The sequence below is a fragment of the Beta vulgaris genome, chromosome 1 (genome assembly GCF_026745355.1).
Source record: "Beta vulgaris subsp. vulgaris cultivar EL10 chromosome 1, EL10.2, whole genome shotgun sequence".
In the NCBI taxonomy this organism is placed as follows: Eukaryota; Viridiplantae; Streptophyta; class Magnoliopsida; order Caryophyllales; family Amaranthaceae; genus Beta; species Beta vulgaris.
In genome coordinates, this window is record NC_079202.1 from 61,365,495 (window position 1) to 61,380,074 (window position 14,580).

The 14,580-nt window shown below is 33.0% G+C and overlaps 2 protein-coding genes across 5 annotated transcripts; both read left to right on the forward strand.

The window, feature by feature from the left end:
- Nucleotides 1-1,231: 1,231 nt before the first annotated feature.
- On the forward strand, nucleotides 1,232-7,644 carry LOC104907031 (probable serine/threonine-protein kinase WNK10). Of its 3 annotated transcripts, none has more exons than XM_048648476.2 (8): nucleotides 1,232-1,917; nucleotides 3,927-3,964; nucleotides 4,353-4,580; nucleotides 4,701-4,921; nucleotides 5,005-5,162; nucleotides 5,698-6,112; nucleotides 6,243-6,389; nucleotides 6,705-7,644. In XM_048648476.2, exons 1-8 carry the CDS (start codon nucleotides 1,819-1,821, stop codon nucleotides 7,148-7,150), a joined length of 1,752 nt encoding a protein of 583 aa, XP_048504433.1. In that variant the 5' UTR covers nucleotides 1,232-1,818; the 3' UTR covers nucleotides 7,151-7,644. The 3 variants fall into 3 exon arrangements, with proteins under 3 accessions (XP_048504433.1, XP_010694218.1, XP_048504455.1); XM_010695916.4 differs by having other exon boundaries at nucleotides 1,234-1,917; nucleotides 6,186-6,389; XM_048648498.2 differs by lacking the exon at nucleotides 3,927-3,964 and having other exon boundaries at nucleotides 1,234-1,917; nucleotides 6,186-6,389.
- A 3,528-nt stretch (nucleotides 7,645-11,172) lies between these two features.
- On the forward strand, nucleotides 11,173-12,733 carry LOC104906958 (protein yippee-like At4g27745). 2 transcript variants are annotated; one of them, XM_019252365.3, is made up of 3 exons: nucleotides 11,173-11,484; nucleotides 11,583-11,730; nucleotides 12,368-12,733. In XM_019252365.3, exons 2-3 carry the CDS (start codon nucleotides 11,638-11,640, stop codon nucleotides 12,599-12,601), a joined length of 327 nt encoding a protein of 108 aa, XP_019107910.1. In that variant the 5' UTR covers nucleotides 11,173-11,484; nucleotides 11,583-11,637; the 3' UTR covers nucleotides 12,602-12,733. The 2 variants fall into 2 exon arrangements, with proteins under 2 accessions (XP_019107910.1, XP_010694130.1); XM_010695828.4 differs by having other exon boundaries at nucleotides 11,621-11,730.
- Nucleotides 12,734-14,580: the final 1,847 nt, after the last annotated feature.

Here is a 14,580-nt window from a genome sequence, read left to right on the forward strand (position 1 = left end):
AACATTACTGCAACCGCTAACAGCTACTAAAACCACTAGTTTTACCAAATATGTCATAACTACAGGTCTGATCTCTTCAACTTAATATTATCGAACTTCACTTATCTTTGTTGAACTTGACTTATATTTTGCTTAGTTTAAACTTATTTTTATTGGACTTTAACTCATTTTTGTTGAACCTGTATTTTTTAACTTATTATTAAATATTAATGAAGTGAACTTATTTTTGTTAAATTATATAACTTATTTTTGTTGAAACTTATTTTAATAAATTGAGGAGAATATATCCTACACGAATTGTAGTAGAGAAACCTAATCAATAGCATGTTCAACCACTATCTCAAGTTTTTACACCACTTAACATAATCATGGTCCCTCAAAGTGGTAGAGAAAAAATTGATTTATGACTTTTTTGACCATTCATTACACTAAATTTTACTTTGACATTTTACACTATCTACAAATTTCACTTTAACTATCATTTGTGATTTATACATGAATAAAAATATAGTCATGTGGGATCTTGTTAGATTCGTCTTAATATGAATTTTAATAAGTACTTTTTATAGTTTTTATAAATACAAAGAGATATATATACTCAAAGTTTTGCATTAGCATGCGTGAAAAGTGAAGATGTAACATGCAAAAAAAACCGTTTTGATATTAATAACTACTATTAGATATCATTTTAAAATTTGTGTTAGTTTGGAAATTTACGATAATGATTTTTTCCTTATATAGATGATTGAGCATAAATTAGAGGTTTGGTTCATTTTAGAAAATTAACCCGACAAAACTTGCAATATTTGTTTCCATAAATATTAGCTTAGAATAACTTTTTGGACCCAAAACTCTAATTTAAAAATACCGGTGGAAGGATCTATTTGGTAACAAATGATTACAAACGTTAATTTTTTTGGTGTAAATAAACGAGTAATCACATTGACAAAGAATTTGATTTTAGAGTTTGTCTTGTAAGAGACCACCTATTTATAAATTAAAATTAGGCAATAGTAAACTCATTATTTAAAGCAGAATTAGCCAAAAAAATGACTAAATTACTTTTCATTCTTTTAATAATTTTTGTCGATTCTACATCTTAAATATCACCTTTATAAAACTTTATCAACTAAATTAGATAAATTTACGGATCTACCTAAATGTTAAGATAAGATAACACTATAATAAAATCAACTAACAAACAAGTTAGATTTGGATAAAAATAAAATAGCCAGTCTAATAAAAAGTCAAAACTCCACATAACAAACAAGTGTTTGTTCATCCTTCAATTTCGCAAAACTTCCATCTGCATAATTTCTATCTCTTTCTCTCCTCTGTTTTTGGTTTGTTGTTGTTCTATCAACTCTGATTTTCTCTCACCTCAAAAATTTACCCTAATTTGTTCTTTCTCCTTGAAATCATCCCTTCATTTTCCCCAAACACATATGTCTTCTCTCTAACATCAGAGAAACACTCAAAAAAACTGGGGATTTTGAAGGGATGATTCAACATTACCATAAACAATGATCTTCTTACAAAATTCACATAATGATCATCATCAAAATAATCATAACATTCAATCTTTTAGAATTTTAGGGATGAGTAAATTTTGTGTTGAAATGGGTCCAATTTATTTGTTGGGTAATTGTGTTTCATATAATGAATGTCGTTTCTCTCTCCTGAGATCGGCATTCGATTCTGGTTCTTCGATTAGGTTACTCGAAGATTGAACAATTTTTGTTGCTTCTTTTTTAAAAGTTTTTTTCAACTAGAATTTCCTGCAGTTTTTTTTTTTTTTTTTTTTAATATTGGGCAGGTATGTCACCTGAAGAAGAATCAGTTGTTTCATCTGCTACTGTAAATGGGTCAAATGAACCCGAATACCTGGAAAAAGATCCGACTGGCCGATATGTTCGGGTAAAATTGTTTCATAATTTTAATTTTTGGTTATTTGTTGTTCAGAAATTTATTGTTTTATTTCTTTTATAGATATTATTGTCTCAATTTGTTGGATTGGATTTTGTTTTATTATGTGGGTTTTTGTCTGCCTGAATATAGTACGAAATTTTGTTGTTTTTTTTGTGCTGCATTGAATTTAATAATCTTAAGAATACTGTCAAAAAAATTGCTCACTTCTAGATTTTTTGTTGGGTGATTCCTCTCACAATTTTAGAATTTTATTGGGGATTTGGCATTTAGAATTATTGGGATGATGCCAAAATATTTGGTCCCCCTCGAAGAGTTTGGTGTTGAGTTGATAGAAACATGATATTTTTGATGTTTGGAAGTGTAATCACTAATCAGTAATTTAAGTGTAAATGAGTCTTAGGCCCCGTTCTTCTGGACGAAGAGAAACTAAAAGACGAAGAGAAACTAAATCTGTTCTTTTGGACTGAATGAATAAAAATTTAGTTTCAGTTCAGTTATTTTCTCTCACGATTTTCATTCATTTCAGTTCAGTATATTTCAGACGTATTCAATTCAATTCAGTCCAAAAGAAAAGAGCTTAAGTCCAAAAGGACAGGGCCTTATTGAACTTCACTAATTGTAGAAGAAGATCATAATACCTCCGTCCAAAAAGGAGTAGAAGGCTATATTAAGTGATCTTTTCTTTGTTGTTGAGTTACTTTTTACTCCCTTTGTCCCAAATCTCAAAATATAGTTCTTGTTTCTATATTTAGTTCCACATTTTTCCGTAATTTGTCTAGAAAAACTGTGTCCCGTCATTTATTTGCTTGTCGAATTATGTATTTTGCTTTGTTTATTCAACCCAAGTGTTACAATGTTGTTTTACCAATTATTCTCCGTTCTATCTCGTAAAATCATCTTTTCTGATACAACATTTATTTAAATAAACAAAAAATCTTTACTATCCCTCTTAGATTCTACTTGCCTTAATTTCTGTGAAAAAATAGAATCGGGAACTATATTTTGGAACGGAGGGAGTAATCAATATTTGACTTAATAACTGATAAGTGATCTATGTTACTCTATCCTAAAACTTCTATCCTTTAACTAAAGGTGCACCCAAGGGCGGAACCTTAAATTTATTTTCTAGGGGACCAAAGGAAATTTTTCAAAAAAATTAGGAGGGGTTGTTTAGTAGTTTTACCTTTATTTTTTTTTTTAAAAGCAAGCTTTACCTTTATTTTTAAAAAAATAAAAATCAAAGTTGGGGGGTGCCGAGGCTTCTGCCCGCCCCCCTAATGTTCCGCCCCTGGGTGCACCTTTTTTCATGTGATTATCACTTACCTAAACTTATTAGCCCTAAACATAACTTATCCAAAGTTATTGTGGTTGTGGATTGAACATGACTAGCTCTTACTGGCCATAAACTTCACTTAATCTGAGCTTATTATTGGCTCTGAACTTAATTTTTTTTTGTTTATTATCGCTTAGCTAAAGTTGTTTGAATTGGTGTGAACTTATATTTCCTGACCTAAGTGAAAATAAGGCGAGGAGAAGAAAGCGTGACTTGATGTATTTGTGTCAGGCATAGGTGTGATCCCTTGATATATAGCAGAAAACTAGAAAAGCTCTCATTTGTGATAGAAACCATAATGAATCCAGCATGTTTAGTGAGTACGAGCAACATAGAATGTGCTGACAGAACTTCAGCGGAAAAACTAGATAGCGATTGTATATGCTTCCATAGAATTGATTGTCGTTTGAAAATACTTGGATGATTGCTCCGAAAATCATGCACAAGCAGCAAGCCATGTATATGTAATTATGTACATGGAGTTTTAGAGTAAAATGGGAAGCTTATCATGCTGCCCCTTGTTAGAATGCTCCTGTCTTTTATGTCATTCCTGTTAGGATTTGATGGTAGCTTTTCATCTATAGCATTTCTGTTTCTGTAGGCTTCATTCTCCTCGATGCCATTTCAAAATATTGAGTTCGTTTTTCAATTTGATTTGTTACAGTTTGGTGAAGTCCTCGGAAAAGGAGCATTTAAGTCAGTGTATGTTTCCTATTCGTTTCCTTACTTTGCTGGCTCATTATGTGAGTTTTGACTTCTTTTTACAGAATAAATGTCAAGTTACTGTCTTTGAGGCTGTGGTTTTCGGACTCCTTATTTTGCCTTTATGTACCCATGTCAAATCAGTGCGGACAATTGGACACTTCTATTTGGGTCGTAATCGTAATAATGTTTAACAAATCGGCCGATTTGGACACTTGGGAACACATAGTCAATTACCCTAGTCGAAGTAACATAGCATCTGAGGACATTGCACAAATAATTTGATGCCAGTGGAAATGATGCCATGAAATCACACATAATGGGACCTCATTTTTTCCCCCCGTTATTTTCTCAATCTTACTATCTTATGCATCACCGTTTTTTGCAGTTACAGGGCATTTGACGAAGTCAATGGAATTGAGGTTGCTTGGAATCGTGTGAAGATCCATGATGTTCTGCAGTCTCCGGAAGGTCTCGAGAAGCTATATTCTGAAGTTCATCTTCTCAAGACATTGAAACATGAAAATATCATTAAGCTATATGATTCATGGGTGGATGATAAGAAGAAAACAGTGAATATGATCACTGAGCTCTTCACATCTGGCAATTTGAGGGAGTAAGTTGCCTTGCCATCTGTCTAGAAGATTCCTTTTCCTTTCATCAAAATGATGTGATTGTTCAATTGTTGATTGTTTACCATGTATCTGTTTGCAATTATATTATCTTTGGTGAATAGATACCGAAAGAAGCACAAAAATGTAGATATGAAGGCTGTGAAGAATTGGGCAAGGCAGATTCTCCGAGGTTTAGCCTATCTTCATAGTCATGACCCACCAGTTATACATCGGGATCTAAAATGTGACAATATCTTTATCAACGGAAATCATGGAGAGGTTAAAATTGGAGATCTGGGATTAGCAACTGTCATGCAACAGCCCACTGCACACAGTGTCATCGGTGAGGTTTAGAAGTTTTGTTTCACTACTCTAGATGCTTGTGAAGAGTTTACATGGTTGACTGGTTTCATGTTCTAATATTAGGGACACCCGAGTTCATGGCACCAGAGCTCTATGAAGAAGAATATAACGAACTCGCTGACATATATTCTTTTGGGATGTGCATGTTAGAGATGGTTACTTTTGAGTATCCGTATAGTGAATGCAAAAATCCTGCTCAAATCTTCAAAAAGGTCACCTCTGTAAGTTCTTCAGTTATTTGTTCTTTATAAGAAGTATTTCTCACAATTATCTGTAAGTTCTTCAATTATTTGTTCTTCAAAATGACTAACTATTTCTCACAATCAGATATTAATAGCTAATTATTTGCGACTTGGCAGTATAAAACAAACTTTTCAACTACTTTAATTTAGAATATTATTTAATGGATAAAAACAGAAGTCTGTGTAATCCTGATCCACGCAGTAACAACATATTCTGAATCCGTTCAAATTGCTTGTGAAGAGACTTCCAAATATAAATTTATCTTGGACAAGTTGTTTGTGAAATTATCTGTATTACTAACAACTAAAAGTGGACGCACTTAAAATTGGGTGTAAACGTGTACTGACATTATTGCTTCCGAGTTTAGTAAGGGTATATACATCAAAGAAAAGGGTCTTAGATAGATGGAAAACGAGTTAGTCATTTATGCTAGACTCCTTCAACGTATCTTTATTTTGGTGATTTGGTATAAGAAAGAATTTCATTTACATGGTCCCTTGACACTTTGTGCAGGGCATAAAGCCGGCTTGCCTTACCAAGGTGAAAGATCCTGGAACGAAAGAGTTTATTGAGAAGTGTTTGGTTCCTGCTTCAAAAAGATTGCCTGCAAAGGAGCTACTCAAGGACCCTTTCCTTCAAGTGGAGAACCCAAAAGAGCCCATACGACATCCCATGGAGATACCCAACCAACTCCCTGCCCCCAGGTCTATAGCTGCTTCAAGTTCAACGCCTCATTCTATGGATCTCGATGCTGAGTTTTGTAAACATTACTGCCGGAGTTCGTCAGTTGGTAACAGCTCCATCAGTCCAACTGACCAAGTTTTGGAATTCACTAAGACTCATAAGGGTAATATGTTCCAGTTGAAAGGGAAGAAAAATCCTGAATATAACTCCATATCACTGACACTGCGCATTTCTTACCCCTCGGGTAAGGTGAAGAGTTATTCTCCATTTAGTACATTTTCTGATAAGTAGCTTATTCATTTCCTTTGTGATCTCAGGGGAGGCGAAAAATATTAATTTTGTCTTCTACTTGGCGTCCGATACCGCACTTGCAGTAGCAGCAGAGATGGTTGAATTGCTAGATTTGGCTGATCATGATGTGGCTTTTATAGCTGACTTTATTGGTTACTTAATAAGGCAAACTGTAACAAATTCAAAATCATCATCTGCGGTTGGGAACAAAAGGGACACAGGCATGGAAGGTGAGCCAAATGATGTTATTACTGGCAACGGTGTCAAAAACTGGTGTCCAAAGTGTATGACTTGCCATTTTCATCAAATCTTTATTTCTTTTGTCCATATTAAGTTAAGTATCCATACCCATGTCAGAATGTCGGAGTGTCGAGAATCTGACATGGGTACTTGAGGTCAGTGTAAGAGTCCAAGTAACATTGGTTAAGAAGCAATGCTAATTAACATCACTGTTCACTAACAAATAGTGACAAAATGCTTATGTGAAGTATAACCTCATTTTACTTTAAGACAATCAAGATTTAGATTCCTCTTCTTTTGTGCAGATGTATTTGCTGATGATTCTTCTGTCATATTAAGCAAAGCATTGCAAAGTCTTGACTATTGCATTGACGATTGCTTCAAAGGTTTGAGTGTCAACAAACGGGGGATGGACATAGGAGGATTATACCGTGAAGAAGAGTGCAAATTTCCAAGAAATAATAGCGAACTCAGTGGATGTACTCACTTGAATGGGATGACTAAGAACTCTGAATGTCCGACTTCTATAGAGCATGGTGAGATGTCTGGCTTTATGAGCTTAGCAAGCAGCTCCTCCTCATTCGGCTTAAATGATGAAGAACAAGATGCCGATCTTAAGGCGGAGCTCGCTGCAATCGAGTCTCATTATCAGCTGTGGTTCGAGGAACTTGCTAGGTTGAGGGAAGAAGCACTGGAGGCTACTAAGAAGAAATGGATGGTGAAGAAGAAGATGGTTGCTACTTCAATTTGACGATCAAAAAAAGATGCATGAGAGTAAATTTAGCTTTAGCTCTTAGAGTTCATGTGAATATTGTTTCGTGGATTTCGATTTTTTTCTTCTTTTGGTACTTCCCATGAAGGATTAATGTAGTTATTCGAAAGCCCTCTTTAATTTAGTTCTAATCAACCTTTCCTAGCACAGAGTCATCCAGTTTATCAAAAAATATTTACTTGGGCTTGTTTTTGTTGCTTGGTAGATGTTTTTTTGGTGAAATATTGGAGAGGAAATGTACATATATCGGGGATTTATTCAATGCTATGCATGGCATTTGGCAATCCATGTCTCATTCTTTCGTTTTGCATGCAATGCTTGCGAAAGTAGATAGAATAAATTGTATTATTATAACCTTAAATAGTATGTGAGAAAATTTTGACATAATTTCTTTTTAGCAACTTTAAATAATTACGTACATATGTAGTAATATTCAATTGATTAAATAATATTTGTATCATTTTTTAATTTAATTTGATTAGTATTATGTAAATAAAGGTATCTTACTCTTTTTACAAAAACACCAAGCTCTTCTAAAGATCACTTATAGAGCATGTGATTTTATTTTGTCTACTCTAACCATAATCTTATGTTTTATTGTGTCGTCACCTAGAAACATGAATTGAAAAAAAAAAAAATTGGAGTAAATTGGCCACCTCTAATAGACTTTATAAGTACTTTAGTGAATATATCTTATCAACCATAAGCTTATTATTTTGTCCTAAGATATCTTAATGAAAATGACAAATTTAGAATGTATTTCAATTTTTATAATCCGTCATATTCTATTCTCTTTATCAGTTCACTAAAGAGAACTGGAAATTATTATTATTATATACCTAGTTTTTTATTTCGAGGCGGTCTAATAAGTCCTCATTCTTCTAACAAGTCTATTTCATCTAACTCTAACTCAACACTATTGGAAAGCATCCCGCACCAACAACCAACCTAGTCGTCCTTTCCCTTCCCTTCCTTTATTTTCCTTTAAATCTCAAACTACAACAAACAATTTTAAAAAATAACTCGATAGTCTTACCGAATGGATTAATCTAGATACTAAATGGACTAAATAATGTGAAAACTGAATGAATTAAAGTAATTACTACTCTAAATATGATTAAACTAGTCACTAAATATATTAAACTAGTCACAAATATGATTAAATTAATCGATGTTCTCTTCTTAATATTAAACTTAAACGGTTGGCTATTTTAAATTAAAAATAAGCGAATTCTTACAACAACAATTACATGATAGTATCAAATATATCTACAAAATGACTTGCAACTTACAACCAAGTAGGATAACATACAAGTTGATGAGGAAAGAATGCTTGGCCCTGTATATTATGCATGGATTGAAAGTCAAAAAAGGGTAATTAGGTTGCTTGGTTTGGTGGTTCATAAGGCACCTTCCTCTTTTTATATTCCTAATCTGTGAGTCGTTTTATATGTCTCTAGCTTTCAATCAACTCTTGTTATGATTTGAATATTCATGAATATTCATTAAGTTGCATGAATGTTAACTAACTTAATTGATACCGTATTGAAAACTTGTGATCAAATTTCATCTATATTATTTGCCCTCGTGATATTCTCTAATCCCTATGTCAACAAAACAAGTTTTATGTCATACAAACCTAACTTTTTTTCTAAAAAGTAAAAACAAAAACCTAGTCGCGTTTCATATAAACTTACCGTTGGTCTTGTAAGAGACCGTCTAATTTTAACTTAAAATTAGACACGGCCTAAGCCCAATTTTAAGAAGAAAACATGCCTTTTTTTTTTAAATATAGTGATTACTTTAATTTAATCTATTCAGGGACCAAGTTAATTTATTTCGTGATCAGTTTAATCTATTCAGTAATGACATTCTTTAATCCATTCAGTGACTAGTTTAATCCATTTAGTGACTAGTTTAATCCATTCGGTAAGACTACCGATTTAGATTTTTGAAATTATCTGTTGTAGTTCGATAATCAAGAAAAAAAAAGAAGGAAAAGAGAAGGAATGACTATGATAGTTTTGGGATAAGAGTGAAATATAATGAGCTTGTTAGAAAAATTCAATTTTGAATTCGTCTAATTTTATGTGATAAATTTAAGTTTTTTAAAAAAAAGGATAAGTAAAAAACCTAAAAATGATATAGGACCATATAAAATAGAAGTATCAGAATACTCGAAGATTTGATTTAATCTTTTCAAACTTTTCTGTTAACTGCATCTGAGTTTAGATTTCATCCTAAAATTTAGGGATTCAAAATTTATTTGGATTGATCTTTAGGGATCTTTTTAGGTTAAGTAATATCTACCCAAATTCTATACTACAATTTAGTATTATGGAGGAAAACACCTCGTATTTTCCATACTCGTACAATTGTTTTACTTGTGGCAAAGACCTTTCTTTTCACCAAGATATTATTGCTAAACATTTTCAAGTAAATACTTTTTTTTTAAATTACTGCTCTTAAATTGAGTTTAATAAATATTGTTAATAATTCTTAAATTTGTTTTTTTTCACTTTTGCAGAGTGGAGGTGGCAGAGCATTTTTATTTTCCCATGTGAGAAATGTATGTGAAGGACCCAAAAAAGAGAGATTTTTTCTCTCAGGAAAGCATATAATATCTGATATATATTGTAGCTTTTGTGGGAACAAATTAGGCTGGAGATATGAAAAAGCCTTCATTGATTCTCAAAAATACAAAGAAGGCAAATTTGTCTTAGAGAAATCTAAGATTTCCAAGATATGTTTTTAGTTTCCCTTAGGTTTTTATGAAAGATCATTATGAAGTAGTAGTTGCACAAAAAAATACTTCGACTTTTTTTACGCTTTGTTTTCTTTCGTATATTCGGATGTATCATGTATGTATTTGCATTTTCTTATAAGATTGAAATCATGCTTAGATTTAAAGCTTAAATCTCATGCAAGTACAAGGATTAAGGAGCAAGATTCTTATCAATATGTTTTTTTTTAAGGTTATGATGTAAAGCGAACAAACATATGAATATCTTAAAATAAAGATAGGTTTACTCTACAAAGCACAGGGCTACAATTAGACCTGGTATGGACCGGGCTTGTTCACAGGCTCGAGTCGCGGGTTTGGAGAAATGACGGGCCGAGTCGGGCCTAAAATTTCTAGATCTTGTTCGTGGGCCGGGCTCGTGCCTCTTGCGGACCTGACCTGTGTTTTATGTTGTGTTTTTTGAATTTTTGACAGTTTTAGGTTAAAAACAAAGGAAAGGAGCATTCGGCCTATGGGGCATCTAGACGGGCTCGTACCGGTGCGGTCCTGAAATAAAATTTCTTAACCATCTACGTAGCGCGCAACGGGCCGAGTAAGGCCTCGAGCGGGCTTGTGCCGGGCTGGCCCGCGTGCTAGCACAGCCCATGCCCATATCTAACATTTCCCAATCATTATCTCTGATTGCAATATACTACTCCCTCCATTTCATTTTAATCTACACACTTACATTTTTCACGCATGCCAATGTAAAACTTTGAGGACATATATCTTTAGTTTTGTATTTGTAAAAATTATAAAAAGTACATATTAATAAAAATACATACTAATACGAATCTAACAAGATCCCACATGACTATGTTTTTATTCACGTATAAATCACAAACGAGGGTCAAAGTGCAATTTGTGAATAGTATAAAATGTCAAAGTATGTAGATTAATATGAAACGGAGGAGGAAGTATTGGTTAAAAAATTAAAAATCCTCCCCCAAAATCTCTATTCTCACATCATGTAGATTTGACTATTGTATTCAGAATGAGAAATTTCCTACCCTTCAAAAAAAGCCTAAGATTTTCTTGTTTTGAAGTTAGTAGTTGTGTATTATATCAATGATGTGACATAATTTTTTGTATTGCCACGACATTTTCTTGTTAATGTGGGCAAGATTAAGTTGTTCAATTAGCTAAACTTGAAAGACACTTTCTCTTCCAAGAATCTCTCATAATTCAGTCATCTATTTTTTTGGATAGCAAAATCTCTGATAAGAATAATTAATTAGTAAGAAATTAGTTGTTGATATCCACATCAATATTCATAAACAAGGAACAATGACCATCCAATCTCTACACAATACAAAGGATTTTTTTAGTCTTTTAGACTAAACAAATTCATAAATCCATTATCCAAATAGTAGTTAATGTCTAGTTGATAAAGTTACCAAATTTTAATAACTCAAACTTTATATTATATACTCAACCACTTGTCACCAATTATTGGTGCCCCAATTTAAAGTGTCAAAGATGGAAAAATCCATTTTCATGTGATCACTGCTGCAGGGATTTCAGTGTACTGGTTTGTATTCACTTGATTTTTTTTACATAGAAAAAATTAAATATTCTATTTTTTTCTTATTTAGTAAATATGGATTTTCTTTGACAGACAGTTTTTAGTTTGTGGTTTTTCTTTTCCTCTTGTTGTGTATTCTTAGGTGCAGGAAGTATTGTAATGGCAGATGAAGTTGGATCAAGGTCATATTGCTGTTTTGTTTGTAGAAATTATGTTGCTGAGCATGATGACATAGTTTCTAAATCTTTCCAGGTATTTCATTAATGGAATATAGAAATCAAAAATTAATTTAAGGAGTTTGTATATGTTTAATATATTTTTTTTAATCCATATGAATCACGAAGGCACTACAAAGTACAAAGAAAGGGAGGGGGGATTCAAACTTGTGAACTATCGTTCACAGCATCTCAATCTTAACTACTGGGCCATGACATCGTTGGTCCACTGGGCCATGACATCCTTGGTTATATATGTTTTAATGTTAATATTAAATCTTAAATATATAATCTTCAGGAATGAGGAAGGGGAAATGGCCTTTTATAACCATTTTTGTTCTAGATATTATTACTCCTTTATTCTGGTGTTTATGGTACATTTTAGAGTTAAGCTAACAATCTTGAATCATAAATCCATAATTCTCTTTCAAAATACACTCAATATGCAAGAAATGGTCAAGATAAGTTTATGTCAGACTTAAGTAGTAAATTTTTTTTCTTATTTGGATGGAAAGTTTTACAGAACTTTTTGAAAATAACACAATATATCAACTTTTTTGTACAAAAAATGGTTGAATATGAGTATATTGCATGAATTTTGGAGGAATGTAATTGGCAATATATAGTTCAGAGTTCAGATTAATATGTATTGTATTGGTATGTTGTTGAATTAGGCACATACAGGGAGGGCCTTTTTATTCTCCCATGCAGTAAATATTGTAACAGGGCCTAAGGAGGACAGACATCTCCTGACTGGCCTTCACACGGTGGCTGATGTCTTCTGCTCCGATTGCGGCGAGGCGTTAGGTTGGAAGTATGTCAAAGCTTATGAATCATCACAGAAATACAAGGAAGGCAAAATTGTGCTTGAGAAATTTAAGATTATTAAGGATGATAATTGCTGCTAATCTGCTAGACAGTCATTTTCAGTGTTTTACACTTCTAGTCCCACATTGTATCTATATATGTCTTGTCTCAAGTGTACATAATGTGCCAACATTTATGCATTGATGATTGCTTGTATTATACTATTTGGTACATATATTGCTGCAGTGATTTCATATTTGCATCTTTCTTTTGTCACATAAGACTGTAAGAGGTGCCCACTAAGTGGCCCAGGCCTAACCAGACCAAAATTGGACACAAGAGGCAGCATAGTTATGCATGCAGCCTGCATGCTGAGATGCAGGTCGATGCCAGCTTTAATTACTTTAAAAGTTGAGACCTGTTAAAAGTGAACCGACCTGTTAAAAGTGAACCGACCACAGTTAAGACTGATAGCGCCAATTTTTCTTTACCTTTTTGATTGAGTCGAGTCGAGTTGAGTCGAGTCAAGATGAACTATTTAGAAACGGGTTGGTGAGTCAAAAGGCCGACCCATAGCCCATCCACAAGATAAATTGGTCGTGTTAGTTGACATTGGATCCTGATTCCTGAGTGAAGTCAGCTGGTCAGGTTGTGTGCAAGGCCATGGCCACCTAGAGATTAAGGAAGCTTCTCAAAACTTAAAAGTGCTTATTGGTCCCTTGATCAGGAACAGACAAGATTTGTGAGAGGAAGCCTCTTAAATTTTGGCATTATTTATCAATATCAATCATGCTTCATAGACCCCCAACAAATATCATTCACCAATTCTTGCTTAGTCTAAATCAATGTTTTGTCCTTCAATACAGTGTCCTTTAAGAACTTATTCTCCACATTTGCAATCTAATCCACTAATATTAACAAAGAATAGGGGTCATTATCTAATCACTTTAGCAATATAAAAAAATTTATTTAATTTTACGCCATAAACCATCCATCACTACTTTATAGCAGAAGTATCAACATTAATTAACTATACGTCTATACCTACTTGTTCCTATATTAAGAGCATTCCCAATGGTGATGGGTTTGATCACCAAATTTTCCTACTTACTCATGTTTTGATCATTTCATGATCAAATGTATCACCTCCACCCCACTCAAGAACAAAAAAACCATCAAACTCCACTTTATCTCTCCTACTTTTCACTACCCCACCTCAACTTTCTATCTCCTATTTCTCTTTCCTACTTCAATAAATAATAGAAAAAAATAATGTACAAATATTTTTAGAGAGAGAAAGGTGGGGAGGAGAAGTGTTTTTTTTTTTGTTTAGAAATATATCAATATAGGTATCATTTTATAGAGGAGAAAAAAATATGAATTTTGGTAATTTTTTTTTTAAATAGGAATTTTCTGGGAAATTCCGTGGAAATTTCCACAAAATTTCCCAAAAAACACAACAGCAGCCACGTGGCAGCTTGCCACTGGCTGGCTGTGTGTGACAATGCAATTTTTGTCTTCAATTTGTACGGTTCAAGCTTGCCACATGGTGATGAGTTTTTTCACATGGTGAGCAATGACATGATATGCCATTTGGTGATAGGTTTTGTATCACCAATGGGATGGTTGTTTTTTTTGTTCAACCCAAAATTTCTGATTTTGGTGATGGATTATATCACCATTGGGAGTGCTCTAAAAGGAAAGGGAAATTGCTTGGCTATTAGTTCGCTTTGAATCATAGAATTTGGCAAACTCTAAAAAGTTTACCTCAAAATCCAATTAATAATATATCTCCCTTAATAATTATCAAAAAAAATATATATATCTCCCTTAATGGAAATAACTTAGTCTATCAATTGAGTAAGCTACCCCCTATAGATAAATACTACTTCCTCAGTCCCATAATATAGTGCTAACTTCTCATTTTTTTACGAAAATTAAGAAAAATAGTAGTAAGATTTCTATAAAAAAAATATTAAAAAAAGTGTTTATTTGGTACTTTTTCTTAAAGCTAGCTCTTTATTTTATTTTAAAAAAATTAAAAAGCAATGAATATTTCTTGAAATAGTGTAAAATAATA

Coding starts and splice junctions, on each gene's coding strand:
- LOC104907031 (XM_010695916.4), top strand. CDS start 1,819: ATGTCACCTGAAGAAGAATCAGTTGTTTCATCTGCTACTGTAAATGGG. Junction 5,163..5,697: donor TCTTCAAAAAGGTCACCTCT/GTAAGTTCTTCA, acceptor CACTTTGTGCAG/GGCATAAAGCCGGCTTGCCT. Junction 6,113..6,185: donor GCGCATTTCTTACCCCTCGG/GTAAGGTGAAGA, acceptor TTGTGATCTCAG/GGGAGGCGAAAAATATTAAT.
- LOC104906958 (XM_019252365.3), top strand. CDS start 11,638: ATGGCAGATGAAGTTGGATCAAGGTCATATTGCTGTTTTGTTTGTAGA. Junction 11,731..12,367: donor TAGTTTCTAAATCTTTCCAG/GTATTTCATTAA, acceptor TTGTTGAATTAG/GCACATACAGGGAGGGCCTT.